This window comes from Podarcis liolepis, assembly GCF_965112155.1.
Source record: "Podarcis liolepis genome assembly, chromosome: 3".
Taxonomy (NCBI): domain Eukaryota; kingdom Metazoa; phylum Chordata; class Lepidosauria; order Squamata; family Lacertidae; genus Podarcis; species Podarcis liolepis.
Window position 1 is genome coordinate 121,394,613 of NC_139557.1, and position 15,892 is coordinate 121,410,504.

At 47.6% G+C, this 15,892-nt stretch overlaps 1 protein-coding gene across 1 annotated transcript in view; it reads left to right on the plus strand.

Annotated features, from left to right (window-relative positions):
* The window catches only part of ADCY3 (adenylate cyclase 3), a 96,459-nt gene that overhangs the window by 68,263 nt on the left and 12,304 nt on the right, over positions 1–15,892 (plus strand). Inside the window, exons 8-13 of the mRNA XM_083494171.1 lie at positions 3,272–3,434; positions 7,463–7,582; positions 9,697–9,839; positions 12,906–13,067; positions 14,247–14,334; positions 15,769–15,885. Coding sequence (XP_083350297.1) covers positions 3,272–3,434; positions 7,463–7,582; positions 9,697–9,839; positions 12,906–13,067; positions 14,247–14,334; positions 15,769–15,885 — 793 coding nt within the window. The remainder of the gene's footprint in view (positions 1–3,271; positions 3,435–7,462; positions 7,583–9,696; positions 9,840–12,905; positions 13,068–14,246; positions 14,335–15,768; positions 15,886–15,892) is intronic.

Below are 15,892 nucleotides of genomic sequence, written 5' to 3' on the forward strand. Positions count from 1 at the left end.
CATAGAGCTGAAAGCACAGAGAGTCAGAAGGATTAATCTGCAGGATATTAAGCATTTCACTGGTTCAGGTATTTAGCAGGAAGCCCAGAATTCTTACCCCATTCTGCCTGCGCAGTAGAATAAGTTTTAGTGAGGAGGATTTGAATGAAAGGCAAGGGAAGGAGAATAAATAAATTGTTGTAAAATAAGTTGTAATACAATAGAAAGTAAACGGCAGTTACGGCGGCAGGTCAAGGAAGACAACAGGAACATCGTGGACGTAAGCAGGGGAAGTCAAAATGTAAGAAATTATTCACTGAAAGTGAATTGAATAATGTCAAGTTTTGTGTCAAAAGCTAATAAAAATTATTTTTTAAAAAAGAAGGCAAGGCAAGGAGGAGAATTCAACATACAGATTCATGGGTTTTGTTTTTGTTCCTAAAAAGTAAGGGGAAATGTGTGTGCGTCTTATGGAGCGAATGCAGGCTGCGCAGCTATCCCAGAAGCCAGAACAGCAAGAGGGATTTCTGCTTTCACTGCTCAGCGATCCCTCTTGCTGTTCTGGCTTCTGAGATTCAGAATATTTTTTTCTTCTTTTCCTCCACAAAAAACTAGGTCCGTCTTGTGGTCTGGTGCGTCTTATAGAGCAAAAAATACGGTAAATCATTATAGCAGTTTTCCAAAACTAATTTTACATAAAATTTACTTAGTCCCATTAACATCTTTCTTTCTTTTCATTTTAACTTTTATCCATAGTATTCTACAACATCACATATTTAAATCCTAGGCCGATTTGGTACTCGCAAGTAATTCTATTTAAGTTATCTCAACATATTTAACTAAATAGTCTTTAAATTTCTTCCATTGATCTTGATACTCCTCCTCCTTCTGGTCACAGACTCTTCCGGTCAGGTCGGCTAGCTCCGAAAAGTCCATCATCTTCATCTGCCATTCTTCCACTGTTGGTACTTCTTGTGATTTCCAATTTTTGGCCAGCAAAATTCTAGCAGCAGTTGTGGCATACAAAAACAATCCGACATCTTTCTTGGGCAATTCCAAACCTATTATTCCAAGAAGAAAGGCCTCTGGTTTCTTAATAAACGTATATTTCAACATTTTTTTCAATTCATTATAAATCTTTTCCCAGAAGTTTTTTCACCTTGGGACAAGTCCACCACATATGGTAAAAAATACCTTCTATTTCTTTACATTTCCAACATGGATTATCACTCTTATGATAAATCTTTGCTAGTTTTACAGGGGTTAAGTACCATCTATACATCATTTTCAGATACATGGGGTTGGTTTTTTTTTACCGCTTCCCCATTATACGTGGAACGTGTTGTTTTGCACATTGATCTTCCGTGCTGGCTCTAGAACAGGGGTGAAGAACTGTGTTTCTCTGGACTACAACTTCCATCATCTGTGACCATTGGCCATGCTGGCAGGGGCTGATGGGATCTGGAGCGCAGCAACCTCTGGAGGCCTCTGGCTCCCCACCTCTTGCGCTGGGGCTGTCTACTCGGCTGCGTTCCCCCCCCCCTTGCAGTTGCTACGAAGCACAAATAAATGCGTGCTCGTAAGCTGTCAGAAATTGTTGCTTCGGGGCAAGGATCAGGCCAAAGAGTGAAACGCAGTCAGCCGAGAAGCAAAAAGGAGCTAATGAATGTTCATCATTCCGAGAGGGTCAATGGCGAGGGCCTTTCGTGCGTCTGCTTTGGAGGCAAAGGGCTTGGCTATTAATAGCGCTATCTGGGCTTTATTTAGAAGTTGCAGTACCACCCCCACAGCCCTGAAATGCTAAAGGACTGGCCAGCTGTGGCTTCTGTGAAGGCCAGATTTGGGGAGTTGTGTTCCCGCATTGCTGCTTGACAGCGAAAAAGTATTTCAGAGCTGGGAGCTATGTGCCATCCAGGTGTTTATCCTATTCAATTCCTTTATGTATTAACAATGATCTGCGTCCGGTTCTGGGCGCCACAATTTAAGGAGGATATCAACAAGCTGGAAAGTTGCGCAGAGGAGGGCAACTGAGATGATAATAATACAGTGGTACCTCGGGTTACATACGCTTCAGGTTACAGACTCCACTAATCCAGAACTAATACATTGGGTTAAGAACTTGGCTTCAGGATGAGAATAGAAATAGTGCTCCGGCGGTGCGGCGGCAGCAGGAGGCCCCATTAGCTAAAGTGGTGCTTCAGGTTAAGAACAGTTTCAGGTTAAGAACACACCTCCAGAACACATTAAGTACTTAACCCGAGGTACCTCTGTAATAATAATCAATTTTATTTATACCCCACCCTCCCCGGCCAGAGCCAGGCTCAGGGCGGCTAACACCAGTTAAATTACAGTAAAAACCTAATAGGAACCCCCCCCCCAATTTAAAATGCAGCCTCATTTTAAAAGTAGCCCATAGATCAAAACCATAAGGGGAAGGAAACATAAAGGTCAGACCGAGTCCAAACCAAACGCGGGGGGAACAGCTCTGTCTTGCAGGCCCTGTGGAAATATGTCAAGTCCTGCAGGGCCCTAGTCTCTTGTGACAGAGCGTTCCACCAAGTCGGGGCCAGTACTGAAAAGGCCCTGGCCCTAGTTGAGACCAGTCTAACCACCTTGCGACTTGGGACCTCCAAAGTGTTGTCGCTTGTGGACCTTAAGGTCCTCCGAGGGGCATACCAGGAGAAGGGTCTGGAAAGCAAGCTTTATGAGGAACGGTTGAGGGAATCAGGGATGTTTAGTCTGGAAAAGAGGAGACTGAGAGGAGATTGGAGAGCCATCTTCAAATATCTTAAGGACTGTCACATGGTAGAGGGAGCAAACTTGTTCTCTCCTGCTCCGGAGGGTTGGACCCAAACCAATGGATTCAAGTTACAATAAAAGAGAGCCCAACTAAAGATCAGGAAGAACTTTCTGATGGTAAGAGCTGTTTGACAACCAACAAGAGTTTGGGTGGCCTTCTGCCATGGATGCTTTAGGTGAGATTCCCGCATTGCAGGGGGTTAGACTAGATGACTCTGGGGGTCTCTTCCAACTCTGTGATTCTGTGAATTTTTGTACACCACAATTTCATTAAAAAAAACAAACATCCAAGCAGTTTACAACTGTAATACAACTTCTACCAGCACCAGCCACCCATGACCAGGGCATGATGGGATTTGTAGTCCAACGACATCTAGAGTACCACAGAGGTTCCCCGGCCACGCTCTGGCTTTTCCTGCAGTCTCCCCTTCCGCTATCTCTGACACCTCTGTCCTTGGCAATGACCGCCTTGCTTTTGATGTGGTCCTTACAGGCGTGTACACATTTCTCAGAGCACCATGGACTGCCTGAAGGGGGAGTTTGAGGTGGAGCCGGGAGACGGCGGGGCCCGCTGCGAATACCTGAAGGAGAAGGGGATCGTCACCTACCTCATAGTGGTGACCAACAAGCCGCTCAAGAACGGGATCAACGGCGTGGTGAGTGTTCTTGGCCCATAGGAACAGATGTCCCATTTGCCCAACGTTAGGGCTGGCACTGCATGGATCCTGTGGAAGCAAAGGAAGTTTGGCCTTGCAGTGCCGGTTCCTTTTTAAAAAAATATATATACATTTTTATTTATTTTTTAACATATCAGTTCCAACAGTCATACAACATATCTTCTCATCTTATACAGTGTTTTAGACGTCCGTCAACACCTCTGATGATTTTCCATTCTTTATCACTTATTCTGCATGTATTAATTTCTATATTGCATTTAATTGTCCTTAACTAATAATTCTTTTCATAGTCTTTCTTGTAATAGTTCAGATAACCCACCTTACAAAACTTCTTGCAATCCTACCAGCGTAATCTGTTCATCACAATTACTTTTCAGATAGTTCATATATTTACTCCAGTCCTCTAAGAATCTCTGATCCTGGCATTCCGGTTCCTACGTTGCAGTAGATTGGGGAGTAGCCAATGTGCTGCCCTCCATCTCTTGCCGGACTCCCATCAGCCCCAGCCAGCATGGCCAAGGGTTGTGGCCCAATAAAACCTGGAGAGCACCATGTTGGCAAACCCTGCCCAGAACACAGAGAAAGCTGAGATTTCTCCATTGCAGTGGGTTGGACTAGATGACCCTTGGCTCCCCCTTTCAGCTCTACGATCCATTGCAAAGCAAGGATGATGAAAGATCAGCCTTGCTGTCATTTTCTTGCACCAGAACTGGGCTGGTTGGCGAATCGGATGTTTATGTTACAAGTCTTTCCCAAGCTGGTGCCCTCTGGATCTTTAATAATAATAATAATAATAATAATAATAATAATAATAAATTATTTCTACCTCGCCCATCTGGCTGGGTTTCCCCAGCCACTCTGAGCGGCTTCCACAAAGACAAATAATAATAATAATATTTCATTTATATCCTGCCCTCCCCAGTCAAAGCCGGGCTTAGAGCGGCTAACAACAGTAAAAATAGCACAGTTTACAAAAAATCACAGTCAATTAATTGAAATACATTCTAAAATCAATTCATTCTAAAATCAAATTAATGGCAACCATTGGGCTAGATTTCTATGAGGATTACCAAAGGAGAGAGGGGGTCAGACTGTGCCTCGGCCAAAGGCCTAGCAGAACAGCTCTGTCTTGCAGGCCCTGCGGAAAGATGTCAAGTCCCGCAGGGCCCTAGTCTCTTGTGACAGAGAGTGTTCCACCAGATCGGGGCCATGGCCGAAAAGGCCCTGGCTCTGGTTGAGGCCAGCCTAACCTCCCTGTGGCCCGGGATCTCCAAGATGTTTTTATTTGAAGACCGTAAGGTCCTCCGTGGGACATACCAGGAGAGGTGGTCCCGAAGGTACGAGGGTCCTTTAAAGGTTAAAACCAGCACCATAAACCTGATCCTGTACTCCACCGGGAGCCAGTGCAGCTGGTATAGCAGCGGGTGAATGTGATCCCACGGCGAGGACCCTATAGGGAGTCTCGCCGCAGCATTCTGCACCCGCTGGAGTTTCTGGGTCAGTCTCAAGGGCAGCCCCAAGTAGAGCGAGTTACAATCATCCGGTCTGGAGGTGACCGTCGCGTGGATCACAGTGGCAAGGTCAAGGCGAGAGAGGTAAGGAGCCAACTGCTTAGCTTGGCGGAGATGAAAAAATCCCACCTTTGTTATAGCTTTGGACTACAACTCCCATTAGCGCCAGCCAGCACTCCTGATGAGAGTTGTAGTCCTTGGGGAAGGCTGCTGCTATAGGCGAACAAGTGAAAAGGGATTTGATGGTGGGAGCCTGCTTCTCTGCCTGAGTTAGTCTTCATGTTCTACATTTCCATTCCAATCCTCTTGGGTGCTGAGGATCAATAGTTGATTAACAAGCCTAGTTCTCCGTTCAGCCGGGAATTTAAATAGCCTGTCCCAGCGGGCTAATTGCTCTCGGGGTCAAAGAGGATGCCTTCTCTTAGTGCCGGGCTCAAAATTTCAGAGCCAGTAGCCGCAATGGCCGTGCCTGCCTCTATAGTTGAGGGCAACAATTCTTCTGAATATCGGTTGCTGGAAACCCCAGGAAGGGAGAGGGCTCTTGGGTTCGAATTCTGCTTGCTGGTTTCAGACAGGCATCTGGTTGGCCACTGTGAGAACAGAATGCTTTTGGGGGGAAAAAATCATTTAAAAGCACCACTGGGACATGAAATTTATTACGGTCAGAGACCAGCCTGAGAAACACAAATGGAACTACAATCCCAAAAGCAAAACAAACATTTAAAACAACACACAGTAATGGATTTTAGGTGTAAAAGTGCGATAGGCATATAAACACACAAAAACTTTAAAATAGACTACTGTAGAGGAATGACCCAAAGTTGCCCGTCGATCTGGGTTTGGGAATTTTCTTAACAAACTAGATTGAATCAGGGGGTGGTCTGTGCCTACAGATCTGTGCGCAGAATCTGGCGACAATCCTGGTCGTCTTGTGGTCTTTGCCTAAGAGGAGAAGATCAAATTTTTGCTTTACTGGGTGGTCAGCAAGCCTCACCAACAGGGGGTCAATGGTTTCTCTACGTGCCTCATCCTAAAAGGGACATCTAAAAAATATGTGTTCAGGGCTTCCTATCTCCCCCAAAGGACAGGCGCAAATTCTCTGGAAGCACCACTGTAAGTGTTTATGTGAAAAGTTTATACCATGGGTAGGCAAAGTAAGGCTGGATCCTGCCCAATCGCCTTCTAAATCTGGCCTGCGGACGGTCCGGGAATCAGGGTGTTTTTACATAAGTAGAATGTTTCCTTTTATTTAAAATGCATCTCTGGGTTATTTGTGGGGCCTGCCTGGTGTTTTTAAATGAGTAGAATGTGTGCTTTTATTTAAAATGCATCTCTGGGTTATTTGTGTCGGAAATCAAGCCTATATCGGGAGTAACTGGCAACACTCCCAGGCACCCGGCTTGGTCTCCTGTTGACCTCCCTGTCTGCATTCCCAGCAGGCTAGGTCGCGATAGGCGATTCTTCTCAGCATGAGAAGAACACACCCCCTCCCTCCTGCTCTCCCGGCAGGGAAAAGGAGATAGACAGAAACGTTTTTACATGCTTTTATTTCTGTCTTTGAAGAATAACAGAAAACATGACTGCTCTCTTCAAGCTCCAGCAGTCGAGAGACAGCAGCTTCTTGTACTTCCTGTACAAGAGCAAGAGGAAGAGCTCATATTACACTCTGAGCTAATTCCGGTGCATTGCCCTGTGAATTGACTGTCCCTCTGTTTCCCACAGAACAGTCCCAACATTCCCATTAAGTTTTGCTTTCAAGCTACCAGTTTGCACCCGCATTGCTTCTATATCGTAACAATTTGTGGGGCATAGGAATTTGTTCATATTTTTTCCCCAAAAAATGTCTGAGGGACAGTGGACCGGCCCCCTGCTGAAAAAGTTTGCTGGCCCCTGGTTTATACCCTGACTTTCCTAAATATAGTAAGGTCCAAGGCAGCTACTGACATTGTGATTAAAATGATTAAATTAAATCAAAATGTTAAGCCAGCCTTGGGCAACCTGGTGCTCTCCGGATATTTTGGACTAAGGTTCAGAAAAGGGCAGCCAGAATGATGGATGGAGCCACTCCTGTACGAGAATAATATTGCAGCATTCGGGACTTTTCAGTTCAGAGAGATCAGAAGCGAAAGGGGATGCGATGGAAGTTAAAAAACAGGAAGCATCCCCTGAAAAGCCCCCATATGCGATTCAAAATAAAACTTTAGAATACAATTTCATTATAAACAAATGAAATTGGGTGGGAGTGGGAGGAGACAGTCAGACTCTTCCGTAGCCCCACGGAACGTCCTTCCCCGACTTGCCCCGCCCCGTGGTGGCTGGCCCCGCCCCCACGGGCTCCTAGCCCCACCCCCACGGGCTCCTGGCCCTGCCCCTGGGCGCAGGGCACATGCGCCACCACCAGGCGCCCAATCAGCTTGCTCCGCCGCTGGCCTCAGGATCTCCTCTCTATTCCTTGCCTTGGACCTCCTTTGCCCATGTCCTTGTTTCTCTCTGCAGAAGCTGTCCGTCTCTTCCTCGCACGGCGAGTCGCCGCAGCTGATCAACACCAAGGAGTGCAACGGGAGCATCAACACCACTTGCACGACCCCTGATGAGGCAGAGGAGTCAGACACCAGGGTACGATGGGGCTGGGGAAGGCCGAGAAAGAGCCACAGGGCCAGAACGCACCACTCAAATGCTTTCCCCAAGGAAAGCACGTGGAAATTGAGAATTTATTTATTTTTGAATTTGCATTTTTTTTATTTGTTAACATTCTTATATTACATCGGTAAACGTCATATTACATTACAGGACTTACTATAATATAATTTCCAACATGTATACAAAAATTATATACAAATTTTATATACAGTGGCACCTCGGGTTAAGTACTTAATTCATTCTGGAGGTCCGTTCTTAACCTGAAACTGTTCTTAACCTGAAGCACCACTTTAGCTAATGGGGCCTCCTGCTGCTGCCGTGCCACTGGAGCCCGATTTCTGTTCTTATCCTGAAGCAAAGTTCTTAACCTGAAGCACTATTTCTGGCTTAGTGGAGTGTGTAACCTGAAGCGTATGTAACCTGAAGTGTATGTAACCCGAGATACCACTGTACCTAGAAAGAAAATGAAACAAAAAAAGAAAAACAATCCCTCCCCCAAAACCATACTAGACTTCCTGTCTATCCCGTTGTATATTCCTTTTTTCAATCAATTGCTAGCATAGATAGTGAACCTTTACTGTATTTTTGAACATACATTTTATATCTATCCCACTTTTCCATAAATTTTTGTTTTGAATTGCCTCTCAGGGTATTGAGAAAATTTGCGCACCTGGGCATATCTAACCAGCTGTAAAATGTAAAAACACAAGTTGTTTGTTTGTTCGAAGCACGTTTCCCTCTCCCTTCAGCTGAGAGAGGTTCCCAGACTGGCTTACAAAGATCAATAAATGACTATCATAAAAATAATGGAGCCACAGAGCCATAAAAAAGATGACAAAACGCAATGGGAGCCTCAAAGATCTGCACACCAGTCACTGAATATGCTGGAATATCTGGGGATTTATTTGTTTTTTTTAAGCCTTTGATAGTTGAGGACCCTGCAGGCATCTTTGGGGAGAAAAGCATCCCGAAGGGGTGTCAAAGCGTTGTGAGATTTCACCAGGAACTGACCATGTGTTCTCACACCTATATTGTTTCCAGTCTTGAGGGCTAGAAACTTGGCTTTGTTTTAAGTGAAACTTGGGATGTTGAACTCTGTGTGCAGTACCAATGACGAAGATCCTGAGCGGAAGCAAAAATAGAGAAACTTTGAGATGGATTTACAGGAGGAAAGGCTTCTCTTGATTTTCGTTCACTTGCTTGCATCCTGCCTTCAGTCTAGGATGGCTTAATCAACACTCACCCTCCCTGCTCCCCTGTGGAAGGAAAATGCATTTTTAGAACTCCTTCGCCAAGAGCTGTCTCTGCACACACACACACACACACACACACACACACACACCCCACTTACTGGCCCCTGGTGTGAGATTTCACATTTGCATTCCCTTTTAAAAACAGGAAATTTATGTGCTGTCTTTCCTGCAAGGAGCTACTGTATTTTTCGCTCTATAGGGCGCACCGGACCATAGGGTGCACCTAGTTTTTAGGGGGGGGGTTAAAGAAAAAAAACCCATCCCCCCCCAGCCCCAAAGAGCAAAGAAGCCAAGACAGCGAGCGGGATCCATCCTCTTTAGCCGGGCTTCCTCTTTAGCCGGGCGCAACCTCTCCAGCCGGGATCCCGCTCGCTGTCTTGGCTTCTTTGCTCTTTGGGGCTGGGGGGGGGGACCTCGCCTTCGCTCCCAGAGCTTGCTGGGCTGGGGGCGGGGGAAGCCTGAGCTTCCCCCAACCCCAGCCCCCAGAACAGGCAGCTATCCGCAAGCCTTTTGAGCCCAGCAGGAACTCCCGCTGTGCTCCGAAGGCTTGCGGATAGCTGCCCGAAGCCTGGAGAGCAAGAGGGGTCGGTGCGCACCCACCCCTCTCGCTCTCCAGGCTTCAGCGAAAGCCTGCATTCATTTCTCCTTCATTTTTGGAGGGGAAAAAGTGCGTCCTATAGAGTGAAAAATACGGTGCATTCACCCAGCCTAATTTCACCTAGCCTAAGTTCACCCAGCGGTCTTTGTGGGCTGAGTGGGAGTTTGAAGCCCCGGACCCCCAGGCCCGAGCCTGGCACCCTAACCACTGCGCCAAACTGCCTCTTCCCTTCTGCTCAGGTGGTGAACCCCTCCTTCCCCAACCCGCGGCGGCGCCTGCGCTTGCGTGACCTGGCCGAGAGGGTGGTGGACGCCTCCGAGAACGAACAGGAGCTCAACAAGCTGCTGAACGAGGCCTTGTTGGAGAGGGAGTCGGTGCAGGCGTAAGTCTCTCCTCACCACACCTTGGAGTGTGTCTGGTGTGGTTGTGGGTTGGAGGGAGTTGTGGTCAGAAGCAGCTGGAGGGAACTGGGTTAGTGCCCATATACGGAAGTCCTTGGCTATTTTCTGTTAGGGTTTCTATATCTTTAGACCTGCCACCTTTCTTCCAACATGGAACCCAAGGTGGTTCTTCAGCGGTCTTCCACCCAGGCTTAGCACCGGCAAGGCAATGCAGTTGTGCAGCTGTAAGCACTAACTTGCTTAATAGACATGCCAACAATCCTACTGTTCAGGATTGGAGAGCTCTGAAGCGCATAGCCCGATATTTGAAGGGGACTTTGCACTACAGGCTGAGGTTCACAAGCCAGAAGACTGGAGGTCTTGAAATCTTTGCAGATGCTAGTTTTGGAAGTGACACCACGGATGGTACAAGCACTTCTGGAGTGTGCTACATGTACAACCACTGTCTGTTTGACTGGTTGTGCAAGAAGCAGACGACAGTGAGCCTACGTTCCTGTGAAGCAGAACTCAATGCCCTGTCATTTTCACTCATGGATTGTGAATGGTTGATGCAACTGTTTCAGGACATCAAGGTTTCTGTGAAATGTCCTATACAGGTGTATCAAGACAGTAGATCCTGTTTGGCTTTGCTGAACTCAGAGAGTTGCAAGCAAAGAACCAAGTACTTGCAGATTAAGCTACATCGTGCAAGAGAGTGTATTCAGAAAGGACTCATTCAGGTTTCCTACGTGCCAGGAAATGAAATTCCTGCTGATCTGTTGTCTAATGTTGTTAACAGAGAACAACTTAAGGTTTATGTACAGAGGCTGCAATTGGTACTACAGGTACTACAGGTTACATGGAAAGGGGGAGGATGTTAGGTTAAAAGGCTTCCACCTTAAAAGGCTCAGGCATGATTGTTGTGTATCACATGCCTGTTTACTTCCAGCACTGTTTGCTGGGAACTTCCGTTTTGTATATAGCTTTTGTTTCTGGCTGTTTTCCTGGACACGGAGGCAAGCAGTCATGTTTTCCTTTGTTCTGAACTATGTTGAATAAAGCTGTAAATATGCTCTCCTGTCAGCATCTTTTGTTATGGAGACTCTGCTGGAAGGGTGTGCACGGGTCATGGAATGTCTCTGAGGCTCGTGTCGCTAATTGACTGATGCTGTTCCACGGGAGACCGGTGATGATCGTCCAGAGACGACTGGGGGCCTGCCTGATGCCTCCGTCTCCCTGGCAGTATCCCAACAGTGTGTCCTCAGACCACGTCCCGGGAGCAAATACAGTGGTGCCTCACAAGACGAAAATAATCCGTTCCGCGAGTCTCTTTGTCTAGCGGTTTTTTCGTCTTGAGAAGCAACCCTATTAGCGGCTTAGCGGATTAGCGCTATTAGCGGTTTAGCGGCTATTAAAGGCTTAGCGGCTAAGCGGCTAAAAGGCTATTAGCGGCTTAGAAAAAGGGGGGGAAGCGAAAAAAATGGCAAGACTCGCAAGAATTTTTCGTCTTGCAAAGCAAGCCCATAGGGAAATTCATCTAGCGAAGCAGCTCAAAAACGGAAAACCCTTTCGTCTAGCGGGTTTTTCGTCTTGCGGGGCACCACTGTACCTGATTTACCATTTTGGAAAATGGAAACCTGAGGTTCTCAGGAAGCAGGGCACCAGAAAGAAGCCTGGAGGCCAGACCAGTGTCCCACCTGGTCCAGCATCCTGTGGCCAACTGGATTCTCCCAAGGGAAACCCGCAACCAAGACCTCAAAGCAGGAGGCCTCTCTCCTCCTGTGGTTCCAGCAACCAGCAGATGGAAGCATTGCTTCCTCCAGCAGTGGATTCCCAGGGGTTCCCAAAACTCTGCTCTGCAGCTCTTGTTGGACTACAACTCCCATCATCCCCGACCACTGGTCTTGCTAGCTAGGGATGATGGGAGTTGTAGTCCAACAACAGACGGAGACCCAAGTTTGGGAAACGATGGGGTGTCGAGCATAGCCATCAGTGTTAGCAGCCCTTGAAAGCCTTGTTCTTCATTTGGAAGGCTCAGAGAGGAGACAGTGAAAAAATGCCTTAGATAACCCGGTTGGCTGGCATCCGTCTGTCTTGGGAGACCAGGGGAGAGTGCACCTCGGTGGGTGAAGAAGACCACTTCCAGTCAGAGTATGTAGCACTGATCTAGATGGGCCATGGTGTGATTTTGCATGAGGCGGCTGTACAGTGGGCCTGAGGACTCATCTCCTGCCCAAGGACATAGAATAGGGTTACCAGGCGGTCCCTGGATTTGCAAATCTGTCCCCGGACAAATTCCGTCCCTGGAATGTCCCCAGATTTGCAAATCTGTCCCTGGGAAATGTGGCAGTGGCAGCCTCAGCAGCCCGGACCCAGCCTGGTAGCGCAGTTGGCTCTGGCTGGCTTCAGGAGCTGCTCACTGCCGTGGCACCCGCCATTTTTCCTCCCTGCAATCCCCATATGATGTGTCTTATGTGCAAAACATCATATGGGGACTTCTGGTGAGGAAAAAAGGTGGGTGCCACAGCAGTGAACAGCGAGTGCTACCAAGCTGGCTCTGGGCTGCTGACTGCCGCTGCCGAGGGGGAACCAGGAGCGTCCGGCGGTACAGATCTCCTGCCCCCTTCCCCCTTTGTTTTGACGGATCGGGGGAGGCTCGGGAGTTGCGGGTGGGCGGGCATTGCCCAGTTTTTTAAAAACTCTGCGCATTTATGTTTCACAGGGTGCAAAAGAAGGGCTTTGCACCTTTATACAACGTGCATGTGTGCTTGGGCCCAGGGTCTTTTGCCTCACCATCCCCACTACTGACTCCCTGTTGCTACGCAGATTCAATAATAATAATAAAGAAGTGTCTCCAGATTCATTGAAAAAAATCTGGTAACCATAACATAGAAAGATGGTCCATCTAGGGCAGAATCCTGGTCTCAAAATGGCCGACCGCATGCCTGTGGGAAGCCTACAAGCAACAGCACTCACCTGTCAGATTTCCAGCAGTAGAGCTGGGACATAGCTGTCCTGCAGACCTTCTAGGAATCCTAAGTTCTCCGCACGTCTCTTGTTTCTGGCAGGATGAAGGGCAGATCCACCTATCGACTCTCCATGCGCTTCATCGACCCTGAGATGGAGACCCGGTACTCCGTGGAAAAGGAGAAGCAGAGCGGGGCGGCTTTCAGCTGTTCCTGCGTCGTCCTCTTCTTCACCGCCCTCGTGGAGATCTTCATTGATCCACAGTGAGTGCAGCTTGGTCAAAAATGACATGCATGTCAAAGCTAGAGGGTCAAGCATTGCATGTTCCTTTTTGGTGCTTCTAGACTGTCAGTGTTTCGCAGGAAGGATTCGAGTGCATGCCGTAGGTTTGCATGATCATTGTAAACCATTTCAGTTTGTGTGTGTGTGTGTGTGTGTGTGTGTGTGTGTGTGTACACACACAAAATAAAATGATAACAAAAATAAGAAAGTGGATCAATGCACCCTGTTGCTCTAGTGTAACAAATTCACCAACACACACACACATACACACCCTTTAGGAATGTGGGATGAACAGTGTGAAGCCCTATCACGATGGAATTTTAATATAAGGAGGCTGCATTTTAATGTTTTAATGTTGTATTTTAATCTTGTTTTTTTAAGTTGTATTTCGATCAATTGTTTTATATCGGGTGTTAGCCGCCCTGAGCCCGGTCTTGCCTGGGGAGGGCGGGGTATAAATACAATTTATTATTATTATTATTATTATTATTATTATTATTATTATTATTTATTTAATATGTTCAAACATTCAAGATTAAAAAACATTGGGTAAGCTTTGTGTAGAGATGTCAAGAGCTGGGAAAAAACCCCCTGGAAATATGGGGGGACATTTTCTCTCATTTTCCCCCTTTTTTCAGAATCAAGGAGGGTGAGGGACTCAGAAAAAAATGGGGGGAGAATGGGATTTCCTCTGCCACAATTTTTCTGTCCCTGCCCCCCGCACCAGGTTTCACATCACCAGTTTTGTGCAAGAAAGCTGGGATGAATGCTGAAAAAAGCAGACTCTGTAGAGACCCCCTTAACCCTGGAAATCTCAGGGGCAGCCCTGAAGCCTGCAGAACATCTGCTAGAGGCTGATGGGAAGGTCTGCTCCTTCCACCCACGTTCCATCTTAAGACAATGAGTTGACCATAGGCTGGTTTTCTCCAGATGGCCCTCTTTGCAGAGCATTCATTGGTCTGCACAAAGTTCGTGGGGAGGTCACATGATGTTGGCTGCTTATTGACCTGGTGGCTAACCACTGCACCACACTGCCTCTCATTATATGCTTTTAGATTTATTTATTTTCCTGCCGAGAATTCTGCTTCCTCTCAAGTCTCTGTAGAGCAATGGATCCTTGACTTACATTTTGCCTTTCTCTTTTTCTTCCTGCCTTGCAGGCTGATGACAAATTATGTGACGTTCGTTGTCGGGGAGGTTTTGCTGCTCATCCTTACCCTCTGCTCTCTGGCTGCCATCTTTCCCAGGGTAAGGGCCTCTCCCCACAAGGCCTCTCCCCTTCCCTCTCAACACACACACACACACACACACACACACTCTGAATGTGCAGTCATTACTCAAATGCATCCATCAAATGTATATTGTGCCCTTTCTTGCAATGGAGCTCAGGGTGGATTTGTGGGGAAATAAGACTCCTGCGCCCCAAGCAAATCCTTCTGCACTGGGGCTCCATGCTTCCCCAGGACTCAGCCTGGGGGAAATGTGCTTCCATTGTGTTGTATCTGAATTAGCGCTGAGTAATGTGTCCCATCAGCACTATCAACTCCCCTATCCTCTTGCACATGTGTTCATGCTTTAGTTATCTCCCTCTTGGACTACTGCAATGCATTCTATGTGGGGCTTGTTGGGATACTGCCGGGGAGACGGGGGCATCAGGCAGGCCCCCAGCTGGCTCCAGCCACCGGCCGGCAGCCGGTCTCCCTTGGAACAGCATCAAACAGCGACACGAGCCTCAGTTACGTTTAGAAACCCGTGCATGCTCTGTCAGCAGTGTGTAAATCACCACACAGCAGATGAGGCGGACAGAGGCAGATGTGCAAGCATATTTACAGCCTTTATTCAGCACAGTTCAGGAACAAAGGAAAACATGTCTGCATCCTTTCGTCTCCGGCAAAACAGCAGTATAGCAAAAACAACATACAATTGAAGTTGCCAGCAAGAGCTGGAAGTAAACAGGCATGTGACACAAAAGCCTGCTCCCTTTTAAGGAAACTACAACTAATCCAGAATGCGGCAGCTAGACTGGTGACTGGGAGCAGCTCCTGAGACCACATAACACCAGTCTTGAAAGACCTACATTGGCTCCCAGTACGTTTCCAAGCACAAATCAAAGTGTTGGTGCTGACCTTTAAAGCCCTAAATGGCCTCGGTCCAGTATCCCTGAAGGAGCGTCTCCACCCCCATCGTTCAGCCCGGACACTGAGATCCAGCACCGAGGGCCTTCTGGCAGTTCCCTCCCTGCGAGAACTGAAGTTACAGGGAACCAGGCAGAGGGCCTTCCCGGTGGTGGCACCCGCCCTGTGGAACACCCTCCCATCAGATGTCAAGGAAATAAGCAACTATCTGACTTTTAGAAGACATCTGAAGGCAGCCCTGTTTAGGAAAGTTTTTAATGTTTGATGTTTTATTGTGTTTTGAATATTCTGTTGGGAGCCACCGAGAGGTGGGGGAAACCTGGCCTGATGGGCAGGGTATAAATAATAAACTATTATTATTATTAATTCTAGGGGTGATTCCGGCCCTCTGGAACATATTTTGGGGAAGGTGTGGTATTCCTCCAGGGTGTGTGTGCGGGGGGGGGGGGGCAGGGGTCATCTAGCCCAACCCGTGTGGGATGTGGCCCTGGGTCCGAGAAAGGGCTTCTCCTCCAGCTCTGCTTCGAATGCCTTCCTCTCCCTACAGGTTTTCCCTAAGAAGCTTGTGGCTTTTTCCACGTGGATCGACAGAACGAGGTGGGCCAGGAACACCTGGGCCATGTCTGCCATTTTCATCCTCACCATGGCGAACATCGTAGACATGGTAAGCA